The sequence below is a fragment of the Acipenser ruthenus genome, chromosome 17, assembly GCF_902713425.1.
Source record: "Acipenser ruthenus chromosome 17, fAciRut3.2 maternal haplotype, whole genome shotgun sequence".
NCBI classification, from domain to species: Eukaryota; Metazoa; Chordata; class Actinopteri; order Acipenseriformes; family Acipenseridae; genus Acipenser; species Acipenser ruthenus.
In genome coordinates this window covers 9,478,224-9,500,170 of record NC_081205.1, presented here as the reverse complement: position 1 = coordinate 9,500,170, position 21,947 = coordinate 9,478,224, and the positions used below count along the sequence as shown (strand labels likewise).

Here is a 21,947-nt window from a genome sequence, read left to right as displayed (position 1 = left end):
ATTTCAGCCAACGAGGTGTTCACTTGTGGCAGCAATGCACTAGCAAAAGTCACAGGGCAGTGACGTTAGCTCCCTAGCAACAAGCCTCCTATGTTTGGAATGGGATTCTTTCAATGCAGCGGGTTTGTGCATTTGAGAAAGGAGAGGAAGACTCATTAACTTAATTGGAGACTGAAGTTGATGAGAAGCAATTATCCTTCGCAGTACGAATTAAAATGGTGTGCTGCCTTTTATACGAAAAATAAGAAAAAGCAGGTTGCGTAGAGGATTTATATTGGGCCCTGACACCCCCGTTACCCGCGATACATAAAGTAGGTGGTGTACTTTTGAATTAGCATTTTGGAGTTTTGCAAAAAAATTGCTAAATAAATAATTGTAGACATCTATTTCTTGTAACTTTTTTTTCCTCAAACACAAAAGCAAAACTTTTGCTACAAAAGATTTTTCCTATAATTCTTTGTTTTCGAGAAATTTCTAGAAATTATAAATTTCCATTGGGGTATGTAAACTTTTGACTATATACACACATACACACACACACACATAGATGAACCCGCTTTATCTCATGATTGCCGTGCAGGCATAATTCATGCTATAAAGCAGGTCATGATATAAAGCGAGTTTCACGTTTGCCTATGACAGCACATGACTAGTGCGAGAAAAAAAAGAAAGAAAACTAACAGTGAATTAAAGAGAAGTGTTTTAATAATGTACATTTAGTCATTCTTTACATTTAAACAAATGCATATAGTTTACCACAGGACAAATATGTTTTGTATCATTAACTGGAACGAAACAGTTTGCGTCATTATCTGAAAAATGGCATGAATTGTTGACTGATGATAGCTATCAATTAGGCGTTGCACTTGTTTTTTTGTGTGAATATTATTATTATTATTTATTTCTTAGCCGACGCCCTTATCCAGGGCGACTTACAATTGTTACAAGATATCACATTATTTTTACATACAATTACCCATTTATACAGTTGGGTTTTTACTGGAGCAATCTAGGTAAAGTACCTTGCTCAAGGGTACAGCAGCAGTGTCCCCACTGGGGATTGAACCCACGACCCTCCGGTCAAGAGTCCAGTGCCCTAACCACTACTCCACACTGCTTTTATATTCTGGCAGAGGGGTTAACTAGCTGTTAATTATCTTACTATCTTGGGTGCATTTAGCTGTGTGTTTTGGGTCATTATCCTGTTGGAGGACCCATGACCTGCGACTGAGACAGAGCTTTCTGACATTGGGCAGTACGTTTCACTCCAGAATGCCTTGATAGTCTTGAGATTTCATTGTGCCCTGCACAGATTCAAGGCACCCTGTGCCAGGCGCAGCAAAGCAGCCCCAAAACATAACCGAGCCTCCTCCATGTTTCACTGTAGGTATGGTGTTCTTTTCTTTGAAAGCTTCATTTTTTCGTCTGTGAACATAGAGCTGATGTGACTTGCCAAAAAGCTCCAGATTTGACTCATCTGTCCAAAGGACATTCTACCAGAAGGATTGTGGCTTGTCAATATGCATTTTAGCAAATTCCAATCTGGCTTTTTTTTGTTTTTCTTTCAAAAGTGGAGTCCTCCTGGGTCTTCTTCCATGAAGCTCACTTTCGCTCAAAAAGCAACGGATGGTGCGATCAAAAACTGACGTACCTTCACCTTGGAGTTCAGCTTGTATCTCTTTGGCAGTTATCCTTGGTTCTTTTTCTACCATTCGCACTATCCTTCTGTTCAATCTGGGGTCGATTTTCCTCTTGCGGCCACGCCCAGGGAGGTTGGCTACAGTTCCATGGACCTTAAACTTCTTAATAATATTTGCAACTGTTGTCACAGGAACATCAAGCTGCTTGGAGATGGTCTTGTAGCCTTTACCTTTACCATGCTTGTCTATTATTTTCTTTCTGATCTCCTCAGACAACTCTCTCCTTTGCTTTCTCTGGTCCTTGTTCAGTGTGGTGCACACAATGATACCAAACAGCACAGTGACTACTTTTCTCCATTTAAATAGGCTGAATGACTGATTACAAGATTGGAGACATGTGTGATACTAATTAAAGAAACTAATTAGTTTGAAATATCACTATAATCCAATTATTTATTATCTTTTCTAAGGGGTACCAACAAATGTGTCCAGGCCATTTTAGAATATCTTTGTAGAATAAGCAATAATTCATCTCTTTTCACAGCTTCTTTGCTTTATTCTATGACATACCAAAGGCATGCAAGTATACATGATAAAATAGCTTTATTTCATCACTGTTCAGGAGGAATGAAGCATTATTTCAATGAGCTGTAAGGGTACCAACAAATTTGAGCACGTCTGTATATATATATATATATATATATATATATATATATATATATATATATATATATATATATATATATATTGATTCCCATACAGTGCTTTTCTAAAGTATAAAGATTTTTAAGAAAATAGGGGTGTTGTTTTAGCAGTATTACTTATCACAGAATCTGCCAATGATGCACACAACAAGGAACATTAACTTGGGCTTGAAAACATTTAAGATTGGATTGATAACAAAGGGCACAGATCAGAATCCAATTGGCTTGCTGGCTGAAGTAACAAATCACCATTGTTTTACAGGATAAGGGGACCATAACATACCTCACAAGCCAAACTATTAAAACCAAAACTACCCTGTAAATGGAAAGGATTCAATAAGCTGCCATTCAGAGTTCTATGTAGTCCCTGGGCAGCAATATCTACAGATTATATTTTATTTCAAGCATATTGTTAACATGATGTTACTACTGTATAGTACTGTATGTTAAACGAAAAATAAATACTATGGTAGCCGTTAAATGGGTTATATGATATTGTGATAGGGTAAAACCCCTGTGCGTGTAGATAGTCTAAATATATTTTGAATTTAAGTTTGGCAGGGATGGGGTTAAAATCTCACCCCTGCCAAATCCATGTGCAGAATGTGGCTGGGGCTTAATTGATTAATTGAGGATCAAGTAAGCTCAGCCACATGCTTTAAAAGAAGAGCCAGCACCTTTGTTTAAAAGGAGAGAAAGGAAAGATTAGTTTAGGGAGAATACTGGGAGCAGATGGTTGTGCGCCCTGTCTCTGCACTGCAATAGTTCTGCTTGGGTGCTGTTTTGATGTGATTTGGATTTGTTTGTTTGTTTAAACCTTTTCTTTGTTCAGTCATCCGCCTCTAGTGTCTGCATTTCCTACTGCTGGCCAGCCTTGACCGCACTCCACTTTATCATAGATATATAATATTTTAAAAAGCAAATATCTTCATTTCCCTTGCGTTATTTCATATGCTCGCATTTTTTGTCCTTAATGACACATGATGCGTAGGGTTACCATATGGCTCCAGATTAACCGGACGCTTTGAGACAGACCGGAATTTCAAAATTCCCCCTAAATTGAAAGTAATTCACGTATAAATGAGCTCCACCTTTGCTGAGGTTAATCCTGCTGTGGTGGAATTGCTTGGGCGCAGCAAACAAGTCACACTGATCAGCTGCTTCTGATCAGATCTTAATGAACGAACAGCTAATCTATCGATAGAGCAACGAGATGATGATGCGATTGTATTTGCAGAATAATATGGGCGATTGAATTTTAACAAACAGAAAAAAATAGCGACTGGCTGCAATTCATTCTTGGTATAATACAATTATTTGACACGCATGCGGGTATTTAACCACCATTATTAATTTTAGCTAAGGATGGTTCATTTACACCTTCATTTATTTCAATTTAGGGGCAAGTTTGAAATCCCGTTCTGTCTCACAGCGTCCGGTTAATCGGGAGCCACATGGTAACCCTAATGATGCGTGATAAAATATACTCTATCCTGTAACATTATGAAGCTCAAAGGTAACGTTTAAACAGTAGGTATTGAGCTTTCTGAAGCTTTAAGTTACTGTAGGTATTCTATATAAAAACAACATATTTTAAAACTTTGGGACCACTCATTGCAGAAGTTAAAGGGTTCTTTTTTATCAAAGTCATTTGCTGGGTACAAGGTCACATTGCCAACAAGATTGCAAGAAACTCCATGGAACACAGGCTTTTGAAATTGAATCATTAGCTTTCTGACACAGGCCTCCCACTCTTACAGACCTGCATATTGCAGGGGGAATCTTTCTGTTGTCTTGTTTCAGTACTTTCAAATTATTCATTAAGAGATAAGCCTACAATCCTGAATGAGTTTATAAATGAGTTTCACAAGCACTACAATCAAAAGTACACCACAGTATCTGTCACCCCATGTAGGCAGACAGAAGAAACTGGGTAGATACATCCCTTATCAAGTATCTAGATTCCTCCAGACAGACGTGACCTTGGAATTTGTGGGTGTCATTCTTTCTTAGGCCATTTCAAAAGATTTAAAATGTTTTCATATATAGTAAATCTCTCATTTGTATAAAACCTATTCCTGTCCCTTTCTTTTTTTGTAAACTTTGGCTTTCATTTTAAATAAAATTAATAGATTTCTGCTGTCTGTCTAAGCAGTAAGTTATTAGAGAGTTAATATTTCACAGGACACATCAGAGGAAGTTGCTTAACCTGCAAATAAGCAGTTGCAGGACATCCAAGCTGTTTCACCCTGTGTGTCAGGTGCTCTGTGTCGAAGGGGATGTGACAGGGAGGGCTTTCAATTTGAGGATCTTGTAAAGACAAAAACACTTCAGTAACTGCTGCTGATGGTCTCTTGAAAACCAGCTTTGGGATTGTCCGTGTGAATAATATCCCTTTTTTTAAGCAATTTTTTTTCATATTCTTTGTGGCAGGATGGCTGGGTGGAGGCGTCACAGACCAGGAAATACACACAACACAAGTGTACTGCAGGGTGAGTCGCAAGTGTGCTCTTTCTTTAATGAATCAAAATAACAAACAAAAACACACAAAACAAAACGGCACAGTGGCCAAAATAAACAGACACAGTAATTCAAACAAGCATTGTGTTGGTTTTAATCCAGTACGAGTAGCAATTGTTTTTAGTTATTTTGTTCTTACTTTCTCTCCGTCTTCTTTCTCCTTTACTCCGACAACCCCCAACTCCAGTCAGCAAAAGCTGCTGGTTTATATAGTGGTCGAGGGATAAACTGGTTATCAATTACCTCGTTTATCCCTCGACCACATTCTGCACAGGTTTTCTATTAAGTCTGTTCGACAGCCTATTTGTCAATAAATTATTAGCTGCCGACCACGCATTCTTACGGGATGTAGTCTGACAGAGACACGAAGCAAACATCGTCTGTGCCGACCACATTTAACTAAAATAAACACAGATACATTAAACAATAACAATAATAATACAAATAAACATAGGGGCGTGGTGTACCCAGTGCTTGAGTCCTGGTGGAATGCACCGGAACGGAGCTCCGCCCCTTTTTTTTAAACCTTTTTGAAAATAAATAGAAATCTTTTCCAGCAAACTATGTTCGAATTTGACCACACACATGTGGTCACGGACTCATGTCAACCTCTCTGCGTGCTCATTGGAAAAGACGATAATGGTGGGTGGGCAATAACAATCAATCTGTTCATGTTTATTTGTTCAGTCTATCTGCTCAACTCCACCACACTTTCATTTACCAGTACATCACTGATAGTAATGTCTAATAAAAAGCGTAATGTGATACTGTCCTACTTTTCTGTCCTTAACAAGAAGCCTAAAAACAACTGTGACAGGTAAGTTAAATTTCCATATTTCCACATGAGTGTACAATACAGTATATATTAACAATAAATACATAAAAACAGCAGGGGTATAACTGTTACAGTATGTACACTTGAGTGCTGTATGGCATGTACATGTTTGTTATATAAATTCATGAAGACTTTTATTTTCAGTTAATATATGTTTGAAACACTAGTCTTACCATATATTAAAGTTAAGAAAAGTAACTACAAAAGGGAATGTAAAAAAACATAAAATATTAATTTATTTAGCTTTTACTCATTATATACTGTGGGAAGAGGGATGTGATTTTTGTTTCTATCCTAATATGTGCTGACCGTGATTTACTCTTCCAGTCACTTCCACATATGCTTCCAGTTCAAGTTATCTGCTTGTGCCAGGTCTGGGGTTTTGTGCATAGTAATTGTTGGGAGCTGCATACAGGTCTTTGCCTAGCCATGTTATATAATCTTCAATTTTGAACAATATCACTAAAAACATTTTGCGTTGTATGAAGAGATAAGACAGTTAAAACAGTAAATGTGAATTTATTGGCAGCAGTGTGGAGTAGTGGTTAGGGCTCTGGACTCTTGACCGGAGGGTTGTGGGTTCAATCCCCAGTGGGGGACACTGCTGTTGTACCCTTGAGCAAGGTACTTTACCTAGATTGCTCCAGTAAAAACCCAACTGTATAAATGGGTAATTGTATGTAAAAATAATGTGATATCTGTATAATGTGATATCTTGTAACAATTGTAAGTCGCCCTGGATAAGGGCGTCTGCTAAGAAATAAATAATAATAATAATAATAATAATAATGAGATGAAACATAAGTTACAAATTACAGGTGGAACCTTAGTCAGACAAGCTGTTAAGAAAGACGTGATACTGTATTATCGTTTATTTAATTTTAATACGTTCATTGTTGTTTTGAGGGAAATAGCCACACAAATGTAAACATAAAACTTTAGGACCAACAGCACTATGGAATACATCCTGCTGTTTTGAGAATAGTATTCAAACTTGTTTTCAGTACTGTATTCAGTTTATAGTTTTTGCTTTTTTTAATGTTTAAAAAAATGTGAAAGCAATGAACTGATATGTATGTGCATACAAATAAAAAACAGTGCTTCACTTGTTTGAATCAGTTTTACATTTAAATGTACTTGTATATAACGCTTCAGTACTGCTGTCAGATGTGCTTTCCAGAGTGACGTTATATACAGTGTAAAACTCAGGTTTGGGTCTGTCACAAAAATACTCATTTTTAAATAAACCTTTAGAGTACAGTATGTGTACGTGTATTGCTGTTTTTGTAAACATCTAAACGCTCATTAATAAAAACCATTGCTATGTTCCCCAGCTGTTCGGATGAACGTGTTTCTACTGTATGTAATTCTTAATTAATTTTTAACTGTTGTTGAAATGATATAGTGTGTTCCGGCACTTTTTGGGGGGGAACTCGAGCACTGGGTGTACCCCATCACATTCTCACTACACATTCATAGCTGAAATGGAATACATTTTGACCAACAGGATTACATATTAGAGGGCAGTTACCATGGATATAAATGTATTTTTTTAATAATAGCAAACAAAATGAACAACCAATTGCCATGCAAATATTCTGTAATACATTTATACCAGTAGCAAACCTATTTAAAAGGTGGCTCATCTCTTCCTGCTTTCAATCTAAATGGTATATATGTTACGGGTAAACCCCGAAACAGGGCAAATCGCAGATTCGCGGCAGATCTAGGAGTGCCCAGCAATGCCCGGTCAAAGTCCGAAATGAATCTCAAAGATCTTTCATTTTATGTTTTCAGGGGACAGATACAGAGCTACGATTGAAGAGCTTGTTTGACACCTACCTGAGTAATGTCATTCACTCACTCACTCACTCATCTCATTCATAAAAACTGCATAGGAAGCCCGTTTTCAGAAAAATAGGCATATATTTAAAAATGTATTTTTTACTGATGACATGACTGTATAAATATTTAATGACATATATAAGACTAATTTATTTTTATTAAAATCCATATATGTATTACGTACGCTCTCCAGCTCTTGGATCGCTTTGAGAAACACTGTCAAACGTGAATCAGCTATATCATTCATGTCCCACCCAGTAACTGCATCCATCTCTCTGACTGGACAGTTCAATACAACTCTCTATTATTATTATTGGTTGTTATTACATTATTAATAATACTGTCCTTTTCATACGCAAGTGTCAATGGGGTTTCTCATGTTAATTTTTGTTCCAATGTTCCTTGTTCCGAAGGTCTGCCTGTCACTCAGAACAGGAATGAAAGAACAGAGGGAGTGATTCGGACTGTCCGAGAAGCAGTGGCCAGTTATTTAAATTTTTATTTCAGGCTTTGCCTGTAACACACATATATATGCCACTTAACGACTTAAATCAAAAACAGTATGTAATATAATACATATAAATATAGGGCTAAGATAAAAAAAAACCTTTTCCCTTGTATCTCTTGAATTAAAGGCATGTTCTTATACTGCATATCAGCTTTAGTGCACAGGGCCAGTGTTATTAATATAAATTATAATTTTGTTGTACCATAAAATGATTATTCCAGAGAAAACATGCAAACAATTATTCTACTATTGCCTTAATTTGCAACTAAGCACACATACAGTAGTGAGTGACTTATTCACCAAATAGTAACCCATGATTTGTATACCTCCTCAGAGGATCATCAAATTGATCCTACTGTCCAATTATATCTTTAATGCTCACTGCTTTAGTGGTTTCTTTTCTGTAACATGTTTATCAGCAGATAAATTGACAACCAAAATACATTAAATCATACCTGGAACAAAGCTCCCTTGGACAACCTCTTTGTAAGCCCACCAACCTTCATTGAATTTTGGTGAATTTTGCTGAGCTGAAAAAGAAGACAGAAATATTGCTTTTATACATTAAAACGTTCACAAAGGGCATTGCAATCCATTAATTATTAGTGCTTAAATAAAAAAATAAAAAAATGTGGGACACAATTTGTGAACTGGGTAGCTTTTATACAAAGCTTTTCAGAATATGTTGCACCATCCATTCCTTACACTATTAGTATGGAAATAAGACCTGTCATGTTGTGTCAGCAGTACAAGCAAAGCTACATTACAAAGGATTTGCACTTTATAATTGGTTGGCTAGGCATTGTTTCAACTACAAAAAAAGGCTGTGACCTGGAATTACAGTCAAGGTTTCTCGGATATTGCATTGTACATTAGAGTCGACAAAGCTGCTCTTAGAATAGAGGCAATAATGAAAAACCTAATAGGAAATTAGGTTGTGTACTGGAAGCAAGCACAAAAGAATACAGTACAAAACCTCAATACTTAATACATTACGTATTGTAGAGGTGTGCAGAGAACCCATTACTTTTACTCGGGAAACCAATACTCATATTTGGATTCACTCAGATGGCGTAAGTCATACAGTATGTTATGCACATTCGCCATAACTTGTGAGCTATGAAAATACAGTAGATCAATGATTTTCTTTTCTTTATTCTGGCTATAGCCGGGATGCGTCTAATGTGTCTATCACCTCTTGTGCAGATGTCAATGCAAGGTACTGGATGAAACCGAAATATAACTGCACTTCACTTCTAATAGATACACTACAGTAGAACCTCTCATATCCAATTGAATTGGTTCCAGGGGTCCATCAGATATGTGAAAATATTCAGGAAGCTGTTATACTAACACCATGCGTGTTAACCCAAGACAGGAACAACAACAAGAAAGCGCACACAAACTCATACTGGCTTTGGAGCAGAAAAAATCATGTTTCTGCTTTTTAACAGTACAGTAATTCTATTAATCCCTTGCTTTCTTGTTTTATTTAACATGGTATGTATTAAAAATATACATTGTTCCTGGGTGATGTAATACAGATATGAGGAAGGTAAAGGACAAGGTTTCCATGTATATAACATGTGGAGTTCATTCAGGACCGGTAATAATATATATTTACCAGTAATTGGGTTTTGAACCACTGCCCATCTGCCCTTACTTACAAAGACATTCCACAGCCTGAAGAGCCGGTTTCATTCTTTCTGAGTTCAGATGTATGGAGTTAATTTAGCCCCTGAAGTAACCAAACTATGATCATGGGAAAGCAAAAGGCATTTGATTGTTTTTTGTTCTACTGTATTTTTTATTTAACAACTCAATGTCATGATGCTATTTCTTACCATAATACTAGTTACAATGTTGAACCGTTGTACTTTGTATAGCTATCCTACGGTTAATCGTAATTTAATTTAATTAAAAGCAAAAAAGTGTCTTTTGTCTGTGCGTTCGGTTTTTAGTTGAGAACATATTTTTTATATTGAATAAAAAACTAAAACTAAAGACATTCAAACAGTGTTAAGCTGCATGCTTACATTATACATTCCCCATTATGCACATTTATTAAATCACAGAATACAGTACAGGGTAAAGGGTTATTTGATTAGAATAGAGACAGGCCATTTGACTTGTTTTCAGTGCACCAGCAGTGCTTAATATTTTTTTTTAAAGGTTTTTTTTCATTTAAAAATGTCTGTGTACTGAATAAATGATCAGTTCCCTCCATTTTGTTCAGTCTCGTACCTTTTTAAATTTATATTATGCTCTCATATTAAACAGCTCTTGTTTGAGCCTGGCTCGGCTCGGCGTTTGTGTGTGGGTGGGGTGGGTGGGGTGTGTGGGGTGTGTGGGGTGTGTGAGGTGGGGGGTGGGGTTGTATTACAAACTCGGCAACCATTAAGGTAAATAAAACTGAAATAGAAATATAATTTGGATCACATACTGAGCTCCAAATTTTTTGACTTAGGTCACATTCTTTTTAAACTAACTTAATAAGAGGGAGATTCAAGACTCTGATACAACTAGTCTGCAGAATCACAAAGACTCAGGCTGCACGCTCTGGGCCATGTGCCCAACTGACTTGTAAATTCATCAGGTTTCAAAAACAAATGTATAATTATAGTATCTTTTAATTATAATTATAATTATAATTTCCTATTGTAAGTGACTCTGCATATAATGCACAGTTCACAGCCTACCTCTGTAAAGCACTTTGTGATGGTGGTGCACTATGAAAGGCGCTACATAAAAATAAAGATATTATATTATTATTATTATCCCATGACTGCATTATGACATGAGTGATTGAGTATTGTGTGAGGTGGAACTTTGCAATGTGCTCCATCCATAGTACCATAGTAATAGTAAAGGGCTTTTGTAAAACTGCCCCAAATGAAATTGTAGTGTAGCCTGTTGTCTATAGTAGTTAGGGACAGATATCTATGGAACCTATACAGAACAATATCTATGGAACCTATACAGAACAGAAAATGACATAATGTGTAGTATGATACTGCTGGTAATAAACGTGTGTGGGGGGGGAATCAGTAACTTCATATTTACTGTACATACAACAACAGAAATTGAATGAAAATTTAATATAAATCACACTGATTTACTGAGTGTTTTGGATAGCTTACCATAACCATTTGGCAGTGAAGGGCAAGTTAGGAAGACTGCATGCAAAACAGCATCCTCTATCAGTACTGATTAAAATCCCACCCAATCTCAATCAGCAGATGTGTCTTGAAATATCTGAGTACAACAAGTTAACCAAGGACTTTATAAAACAAATAACATATGCATTGCAACATTTATTTGTATATATTGTATAAGTGTACTTAGAAGTGAAAGGAGTATTGAATAATAAAATATAATTATCTTCATGCTGACTCTTTACTTACAGTTCAACCTTTTGTGCACTAATAGAGGATTTAATAATATACAACTAATACTGAGTATTAACCAATTCACAGAGTAGCACATGTGTCTAGTGTGTATATAAGTATGCTAAATATTGTTTTAAAGCATGTTGTGTTCAGTTTTTGTACAAGCCTCTTGTACACTTACCTAGTGTACAAAGCTCTTTCCAGGGGAAACCTAATCAGATAATTTCTATTTCACACTGGAGATGTACTGAGTACACTTTTATCTTTTCAAGTGTACTGAGAACATTTCTCTTTCACACTACACATCAACAAGATTACAGAGAACACAAAAAACACATGATCTCCTTGAAGTGCACAAAATAAATGCATGGGCAAAGGCAACTTGCACTAAGGCGATGGCATGACAGGAATTGTAGAATATTTCTGCAGTTACAGAAGAGGCAACACTTTTCATTATGCACACCAAATGATGCTAATATCTTCAAATGCATCTCAAGTTTCAAGGTAAGTAATAATTAATTATTTAATAAATTAATTATTTTTCCATGCAAAATACCAAAGTGAATGATAAGTTTCAGTTTTAATTTAGAGTCATTAATAACATTTTTACATTGTTTCAAATAAGATCAAAACATTAGCATTAGGCAACTATTTGTATTTGTTTTTTCCACCTATTATTATAACATTGCAATCGTGTTTGGCATTTTCAAGAACGAAAGGCTGCCTACTGCTGATGACATCGCTGAATGCATGTCATTTCAGTTTAACATGTTGGAAATGACAATCAACATTTATTGAACTGATACATTACCAAAACAAAAAATAAATAAATCATAGACCACTCCACTATGGACTTCAACTGAAATCTGCTGTCGATCTTTTTTCACTAAAAAATAAAGGTGTGGATTAATTCAGCATATATAGTGGACACATCATCTATGGAAACATTAAATCAAACTTTTCAGAGGCGGGGTTCAGTGCTGCATGAACCAATTTTTTGGACTGAGCTCTCCACACAAATCAGGTGCTAACAATCAGGTGAGCGGCATTGGTGTTGACTGGGGTAATTTACCATACCAAGTGAAACAAGTGAAGAAACAGCTGCTTGGATTTGTGATGACTTCTGCTCTGTAGATGCAATAAGGCCCTTCAGGGTGTCCATATACGTTCAATATACAGACTCCTCGGGGGTTGGAGGCACTCAACTTTGTCTCGTGTCGCACAATGCCCCGAGGCATCCATATATTCGAAAATACGAACACCCTGTCGTCCTTATTGCATAGGAATACAGTGGAGTGTTCGAGGCCTGTTCTCATATTGTATTGACTTTCATCTAGAACAGGGGGACAATGTGGGACATAAAGCAGTGCTATATTGTTTGATTGAATCCACACTGTAGCAGTATTAAACTGCTGACAAGGTTAATGTCAGCTAAAAATCTGAGATGTAGGGTAAGGTACAATATTATGTTGAACAGCCAGAGAAAGACATTAGGATTTCAGAGCAGTAACTGTCATATCAGCCTGCTGTAAGTGCATTATTTCTCTTGATGGAAATGCTGTGCAGCTTGCACATGTAATGTAAATGCTTTTCTGTCTCCTCCACTTTTGAAATGAATAAAACAATTCATATACATGTTTTTAACAGACCTGTTTCAGTTTAACTTTTTTTTTTTATGTTACACAAGGAAAAGAATCCTTGACTATCGAGAAGTCTGCATTTAGATTTAATAGGTCAATTAAAACCAATAGCTAACTGATAACTACAAATAAAGTCATACAGAATGCACATATTGCATTGAAGGATGTGTAACACAAAAAGCAATCAGTGCTTTAAAAGATTCTTGTGCCCAGCATCCGTGGGACATTACCAGATCATTGATTGTTGTATTTTCTATCTGTTTATTGCTACATTATTCAAGCTAACGTGAAGGACCATAGTAAATGATGCATGTTGCATCACTGTTCAGTCATGTGAAAAGCACTTTGAACAATAACATGCAGCACAGTTAGATCCAGGGATGGAAAATTAAGAATACTAGGAAAGATTGGTCACAATAAATACTGGTGGTTTCTACTGGAATATAATAATAATAGTAATAATAATAATATTAATAATAATAATAATAATAATAATAAAAATATGACCAGACCAATGTCTGTCGTATTTTAAAGCACAAAAAACATTTATTTTCATATTTATTTGTACTTACAAAAGCAACACATTTAGCAGTGATGTTTAATATTTCCCTTTTGGACTGGCCAGAACTGCCACTGAAATCAAAGTCCCAGAGGGAGAGTGAATTCTTAAAGAGCGTGTTGGTGAGGTAACAGTTTTATTGCAGTTGTATTTTGCATAGACATAGTGCAGTATCACAACTGCAGTCAGCTTCAACATGTTCGTCTTATTTTATTAGCAATTTTATTTTTAATAATACAGCTCTTATGATTTAGTGTTTGAAATACTTGGACCTCACAAACTGCTTTCTTCTCTATCTGCAATAATTACTATTCTAAAGGACTTACAAAGCAAAAGGAAACCACAAGTATCAATAACATCTGACATTTTAGACTCAATTATATTTCAAAACAGAAACAAATGTTAAACTACACTAAAATAATGTAAAACAATTCAAAACACAAGCACGAAATCTCTAAAATACAGTATTAGCACACATACAAGAAACTACTGTATGTAATTTACATTCTTTCTAAAAATAGAAATGCACACACCAAGACAAAAGACACTAATGTCTAAAACATTACTACACAAATAAGGTCCTAAATTACAGAAAACAAACTAGAAATATATGTGATAGGCTACATCAGGCTATCTGCCCACCACTTGTAACATGATTAAGGCCTTGTGAAAATCGTGGACATTTCCTTTAAAATTCACGACAGTGTCACGGGTAAAGTACTGTATTTCGCGGAATGTGCACAGAACTTTAATTTTATAAATTATGTGTACAGGTTATTGTTATTTTTTTAAACATCAAATATAGAGATAAATGCACTGACATCATGAAAATCAACATCAAAGTTATTCAAGCACTTTACTATAGCTTGTGAAACTGTGTTGTAATTAACAGTCTGGAGGTAAAGTGTATCTGCAAGGACAGCTTTCAGTTCTAGTATGTCAGATGCATGTTCACCATTTTGGTCTTGAAAAAACAAATACAATGTGTAACTCATACTGATCTTGGGCATCAGTCGACTCGTCAGTGACCACTGACAAGCAACCAGACTGTGTTACCAATTCCATAATCTCCTGCTTGTGACACTCGGCAACTTTAAGTAAGCTGGGCTGATGAAGGAATTGTTCCACCATTTGCTACACTCAGTCGGAAGAATTTACGTAACTTTTGGTTATCCAGTTTTTCAAGAGGGATATTTGCACAAACGCACGCCTCTGTCAGGTCAAAATGTTATGTGTTTTGTGCTTCACGGTTTTCAGTGGACTTTTGGAACATGGAAGTCACCGGTTTTTGTTTCTTTGCAAGTAAAGCAGTCGCAGTACTGCTCTGGATTTCCACCATTCTCTTTCGGTGAATACTTGATTCTAAATGTCTGTCAACAGCCGATTCTCGGTAGTGATCTACAATAACGTTGCAGGAAGAGCTTGCCTCCATCGCTGTGTAAAACTTCTGCTGGATACTGCTTTACATGATCTGCTGCAGACACATTTTTAGCCTTTTTACAGACATCTTCTTGTTTTACACTGGTGTAGTATTTTAATTTACCGCCTAGATAACATATAGTCACATGACATAATCACTGGACAGCACTATGCATGAAATACAAATAATAATTATGAAATAATGTATTGTTCATTTCACAATTTCCAGGCAGCACGTGACCACGATTTACACAGGGCCTTAAACATGATGTACTAAAATACAGAAATTAAACAAACCAGAATTAAGCCTTCTATGCAGAGAAGAATGGTTTGTAATAAAGAGTTTGATTAAAGATAAATAAATTACTTTTTAATGGTCCTTTCTGAGTAACTGTGCTGGTTACAACTAATAATCAATCTTATTATGATAAAATGTTTTCATTTGTTTTTCAAGATGGCGAGCATTTATGGGCCAACTGGCCTTCTCTCGTTCGTACATTTTCTTATGTTCTTAAATTGATGTGATTGAATTGAGTAAGAGCATTTGGTCATTTTGCAGTCTGTCAGTTGATCCAAAATGACCCACAAAAAACTTGGACAAGGACAAAAACATGTCCTTGTGCTCGCATACCTTTCTTTACCCAGCTACACCAATAGCTCACAGGCTAAAAGTGTCTAAAAGCCAACCGCTCTGTTTTACACCATGGCATTAATGGTGACTTTAATACAAAACAGATCAATTGAGGCTAAAGTAGCTTTAATAAATGCAAATGTAAATCAGTCACCGTCACATATTTTTGAACACATTTATTTTTGAATTCCAAATGTTTGCTTTATCTTAACCTCCCCTGCCTAGAATGTATTCTTGTTACAAATATATCTAAAAATATGATTCTCAATGTCAAGTCATTCACTGTGGTTTGATATCAGCACAATCACAGGCAGCAAGAGTAACTCAATAGCAAAGGGTACTGTTCTGTAACAGAGACCAGTACAGTGGATGTGACCTGGATTTTAAACAGCAAAAAAAATCATGGAAAGGATAAATGACACATGGGATAGAATATGAAGTTTTAATACAGATCTATATACAGTATATATAGTGGTTTAAATTGTTGACAAAATCAGGGTTGTCAGCTTTAAGCACTTACATCAGTAAAATAAAATAACTTATCCCCAAATACAAAAAATGCATGTGTTTAATTACTGTGTTTTCTTCTGTTCTGTTTAAAATTATATTTAAAATGATGGTATCAATAAGGGGACATGTGGTTTTTTAAGGACTTCGGCCATGACACCGGTCCCGTGGACTACAAAATTACACCACACAGTGCATATACTGGCAGAGCTCTCACAATTTCAAGTGTTTTTGTTACTGGTTTTATAAAAATGAACAATTCTATTTTTCTTTAACAAAACATATTGCATTTTGGAATAAAGACACATATGGCCAGTAATAAAACTTATTGTCTGGAGGAATGAAAGATGATGAGCTACTCTTCTTGGCATTCCCGGTGGAGCGTGCGGATGGTTGTATACTTTTTAGTCTCATTTTCTAGGACCCAATATATAGAATCAATTAGTTTTGTAACACCTGTCTTCAAAACAAGAGCAGGGAGGTGAAATCCCTTTACTTTACCAGACTGAGGATGGTTTTGGAACATGTATACCTGAATAGATATGATGGTGGTATAAAAGTAATGCATTGGTCATTACCCAATACAAATTTGTATACAAGTCTTATTCTTCTATGTATCATTGATGCATGAAGAGGTGCAACACCATAATAACAGATCATAAATCAAATTCCATTCTTTATTATTTATTATTTAAAAAGGAACAAAATAGAGCAATGTTTCAACCAGATGGCCTTCATCAAGTTGTAGTGAATAGACACAGCACTCTATTTTCCAATATTGCAATATTGTACCATCCCTTGTCATTTAAAAATGCTTTAGCGGATTTGAAATAAAAACATTTCAACTACAGTATGTCTAATTACTATCTGAGACACAAAACCAGTATTGAAGTACTCTGATTTGAAAAGAGGCTGTTAAAGGCACATAAAAGCAATCACAAAATAACAGAGAAGCAGCTGTGTATCATTTTATAAAGCAATATAGAAAGTTTGGCATCCCTCATTTACAGTATTTAGCTTTCCAAAACAACACGGTGTCACAAGAAATTGGTAGACGGGGAAAAAAGTACATATTGCCTTTCCTGCGCATGGGCGAATTTGTGAATTTACCGGGAGGTTTCGCCAAGACACTCTTGTATTAGGGGACTTATCAACCAGACAGTATCGCTTAGTGATAATCACTGGTTTTGTTTTAACATTGCTCAGATAAAATTGTAAAAAATTAGAAAACTGCAGAATGGTGACAGGATGAGTATTAGGTTCAAGCATTTTATGTGAAAAATAAGTTGGTACTGTATGACATCGAGATGCTTCACAAAGTTCACTCTAATTATAATTATATATCAGTTGTTTTATCTATTGTCCTCATTTAATCACAATAGTTACCTTTGCAAAGAACAGAAGTGGTAAATACTCGCAACCACAGTTTAACACAGTGAAAACAGAATCTACATTATGGGACCTCTGGGTTAAATTGTGCAATTAGTTAGTTGTGTTATTTAAATTTAACAAAAACTGGTCTGTGTCCATTTTTTTTTACATATATTTTTTACATATATATATATATATATTTATTTGATGAGTAATGTCAGAAACTGCACTTTACTACACACATGTAATCAGTGCTTGAAATGGGGTGGTACTCACCGGAACGCAGTACCGCCACTTCTCATTTTCAAATATTTGAGTCCCGCCACTTCTCAATTTAAAACATTTGAGTAGCACTTTGGTGTTTATCACTGGCTATCTGCCCGTTTTCTTTTCCAAACTGTCAGCTGCACTTATGTGACTTTCTAGTTGTTACTTTGTTGTCCCAGCAGCAGCTGCAAGATTTACGTCACAGCAGAGCACAGACTGCAACTCCCAGAGTGCATTACAAAACAACTGCAACTCCCAGAGTGCATTACAAAACACAGCGGGGGAATTTTGAATGGTCCACTTCAAGTCGCGATTAGACACAGTACTGATTAGACGAGATGAGCTGGACAGGGAGAGAGGGAAAGAGAGACAGCTGGACAGGATGCCTGAGAGACAGCTGGACAGGGAGACATAGATAGAGGTGGAAAGGAAGACAGAGAGAGAGAGCTGGACAGGGAGACAGTCAGAGAGAGAGAGCTGGACAGGGAGCCTGAGAGTACTGTGAGAACTGCCACTTTTTTTCCATTTCAAGCACTGCATGAAATCATTGCTATTAATATCATTTTTTATCTGTATATTTTACCTTTCAAATAAAAAAAAATGTTTCTTTAGTGTAGGATTTGTGTATTAAATTATTTGAAATACATTTTATGAATCTCAAATATTCAACACTTGTGTTAACAATTAACAACCTTAAAAAACAGAATAAACTATTAAAGATGTTTAGTGCCATTACTCACTGTGTCCCTTTGGTGACACAACCACTCAACTGGTACATTGTCTGTTTCAAAATATTGACACCTCCACAGTTGCCATGGTGGCTGTGTCACACTACAGACCTACAAGACTCATGATATACTGGGCAGTTCAAAGTGTTATTGTATCTAACTCGTTGTATAGTAACGAGAACTTAAGTAATGAGTGATTTTCAAATGAAATGTGTTAATTAAATCAATTAAATCAATCCGTTAATGCTTTGGAATTGAGTCGACGAGGTTATTAATGAACGCCTTTCTTGGTTAAAAAAGCTTAATTGTCGCAGGTCATGTATATCACTTCCTGTATCAACAATTAAATAAGGGGAACTCGTTAATCAAAATGCATGTTAACGAGATCAAGAAAAATGAATGGAAGCATCATTCACTGTTATGGAAACTACTAGCATATAGTGAGACGGCTTTCTCGCCAGCAGCAGCCAAATGGAAGCCATCTTAGATGGGGGTAAGCCATCTATCTATAGCAGCAGTTTTCAAACTGGGGTAAGCGTACCCCTGGGGGTACTCAAGCGCTCCTCGGGGTACGCAAGAAAAATCCTATAACGGCGGACAACAGATTATTTTTTTTATTTTTTTTACCATATTGTAGTACTTTGCAATCGAATTAACAATGTTGAATCTCCTTTCAAATAAAACCACAGCCGTACTGGTGTACGTTTCCTTTCTGTTGGGCGAGGTTAACTATAAACACCCAACCGGCTGCTGACAGTGAGTAAGCGTTGAGCGCACATGGCTAAATGACATATTTCAATAGCAAGGCGGTGGTTCTGCAGTCTGTAGGCTGAAAAAAAAAAAATCATTGTATGATGTTACTTCTTTTAAAAATATGTAGTATTTACTAGGTACGTTTACTTTCTGGAGTTTAAATGTTCAGTGTTTGTGGTTGAATCAGTTCAGTATGTTTTATCTAAGCTTGTGTTTTTAAATAACAGTGCTATTGAGTTAAGCAGGCAGCTATGCCGCCTTGCTTAGACAGTGAAATCACTGCGCTGGAGCTGGAGAGACACGACTGTATTATCTTTACTTGCAATGCTGTATGTGTTTTTTCACTATGACTAATTCGTTGAACTCCTTTGTTGAGTGATTGCATTAGCCTACGCATGTACGCCGCTAATTATTAGGCTAATAAAAGCAAAACCACGGTATTATTATTATTATTATTATTATTATTATTATTATTATTACAAAAATTGAATCTCAGGATTAAAAATAATAATAATAATAAATCCCTAACTCCTGGGATTTGGAAGTGTCTGGAATTGGATTCCCTACTCCAGACCTATTGAGTGTGTTCATATCATATAGATAGCGAGTGCCCATCAACAAGCTGTCTGGCAGCTGATTCACATGAACAGACGACTGCACTAAACACTAACATGTAAGCATTTTGCTAAGCCATTTTTGACTCCATGATATAAATGTCACTTTTCTCCTTTCATCAAATTGGAAATATTCACTTCAAAACAATGTGCTTATTCTGGCTGGATTCGATACTGCACAAGACACACATAGCATTTCAAATGTCCAGCTCAAGTGTTCAACGATAACATTCGAGTTAAATAAATAAAATAAAAAAAAACACACATATTCAATGTGTTATTCAATATTCACACAGTTCCGCATGCTACCTGATATTTTTTTAAATAAAATGCCTGTATTTGTACATTTTAAATTGTTTTTATGCAAAATGCCCCGTCTGTTTTATCTCTACACTTCTGCATTTGTTGGAAGAAATGTGCGACTTTGGTTGAATTGCTTTCTGAATTTGTTTTATATTAGAACACTAGGTTTTGTTTTTCAAAAGCATAATCTGTTTTTGGACTCGCTTTGCCATACTTATTGGTCTGGATTTTGAAATAACTACATAGCATTTTTAGTTTCAATTTAATTTAATTAGTTTAACAGCAGTTTTCCATAAACAGTAATTGGCTGGACTCTAGTCCCTCCTTCTTCCCTGTGTGCCTTCTCAGCCAGCAAATCGAGGCTTGTTTATTTTTTTTATAATGACCCGCTTAAATTTTTATTTAACTTGAAGTCCTATTTCTTCATTTTAAAATACAAAATAACATACCCTTGTGTATGGGCTGCATTGTTTACTAATCAGGGTGTAGTTTTACTGAAATCTGTGATAAAAAGCAGACACGTCCATCACATTGGTAGGTAAGTATTTAAAAAAAGAAAAAATTCAGTAAGTACTTCAGCCTAGTAATTAGAAAATACAATTTTTTTCTGTTTTCATAGATGTATTATGACCATATCTCAGATGGGGGTACGCGGTAGACTACATTTTTTGGAGAAAGGGGTATGGGGCCTAAAAAGTTTGAAAACCACTGATCTATAGGGTGATATTTTCTTGTGGTCTGGCAGAGGTTAGATCTGTTTCTTTCTTTACATAAACAAATGCAAGTTAAGTGTTTTAAGGGGGTGGGAATATTTTGTACTATGAAACACAGAATGGCTTTCCAGTATTAGGTTTCATTAAGCTCAATTCCCAATTAAATATAAAGCTCCATAATATCATTACAAATGTCAGCGTTTCTATCAAACAGTACCAGCTTGGACAGATCGGAAATGCTGGTCAGACCCCTGTATTTTTCAACATCCCAAGCAATACCACAGTTCACAAACTGGGAGAAAAACAAGTGTGAGTACTCACGAATGTTCCTTCTCAATGCTTTTGGTTTAACTCCATATGATGCAAACCCAAAACTGGCTTCTGATTGGTTTATAGCCAGGTGGACTGCAGCAGTGAAATGCAGCAACAGCTAAATATTAGGGCAGCAATATTTTGCCACTGAGGTCTTCCTTCTCTCAGGAATGCATGGGTAGCGAGATGCAGGGGGAAAAGAAACTTGGCATTGATGCTACTGTATTTTGTTTTGCTGTTTATACAAGTTTTATTTGTTTTAATCAATGTTTGCTTTGTAAAAACTTTACCATATCTTGTGCCTGCTGTTTCCATACCTTCTAGTGTCTGTAATGCTCTGTTTAACTAGGGAGGACTATGCAATAATGCCCTATGATTTGTAGTTTCTAAGTCTGTTTATGACTTTACCTGCGATATTGGGGGCTTGCTGTGCCCTGAACAATGACCGCTGGGGGCGTGTAAATAAAGTTGTATGGTACTTGATGTCAGCCTACTACATTATTTGTTACTTCACTGTCTCCATTAACTGTATACAGTAGGATTAGCTGCAGGGAAACAAGCTGACTCTTTAATTGAAACCTATGTGCCACTACACCAACATGGAAGCTGCTATTAATGAATGGCTCATATACTGTAGGAGGAGAAACGTAAAAGCTACCCTGATGGGGGGCCTTAGTAAATTCTCCCAG

The 21,947-nt window shown here is 36.0% G+C and overlaps 1 protein-coding gene across 1 annotated transcript in view; it reads right to left on the bottom strand.

The window, feature by feature from the left end:
• LOC117423459 (carbonic anhydrase-related protein 10-like) overlaps positions 1-21,947 on the bottom strand; it is a 125,963-nt gene that overhangs the window by 90,999 nt on the left and 13,017 nt on the right. Inside the window, exon 3 of the mRNA XM_034039281.3 lies at positions 8,508-8,582. Coding sequence (XP_033895172.1) covers positions 8,508-8,582 — 75 coding nt within the window. The remainder of the gene's footprint in view (positions 1-8,507; positions 8,583-21,947) is intronic.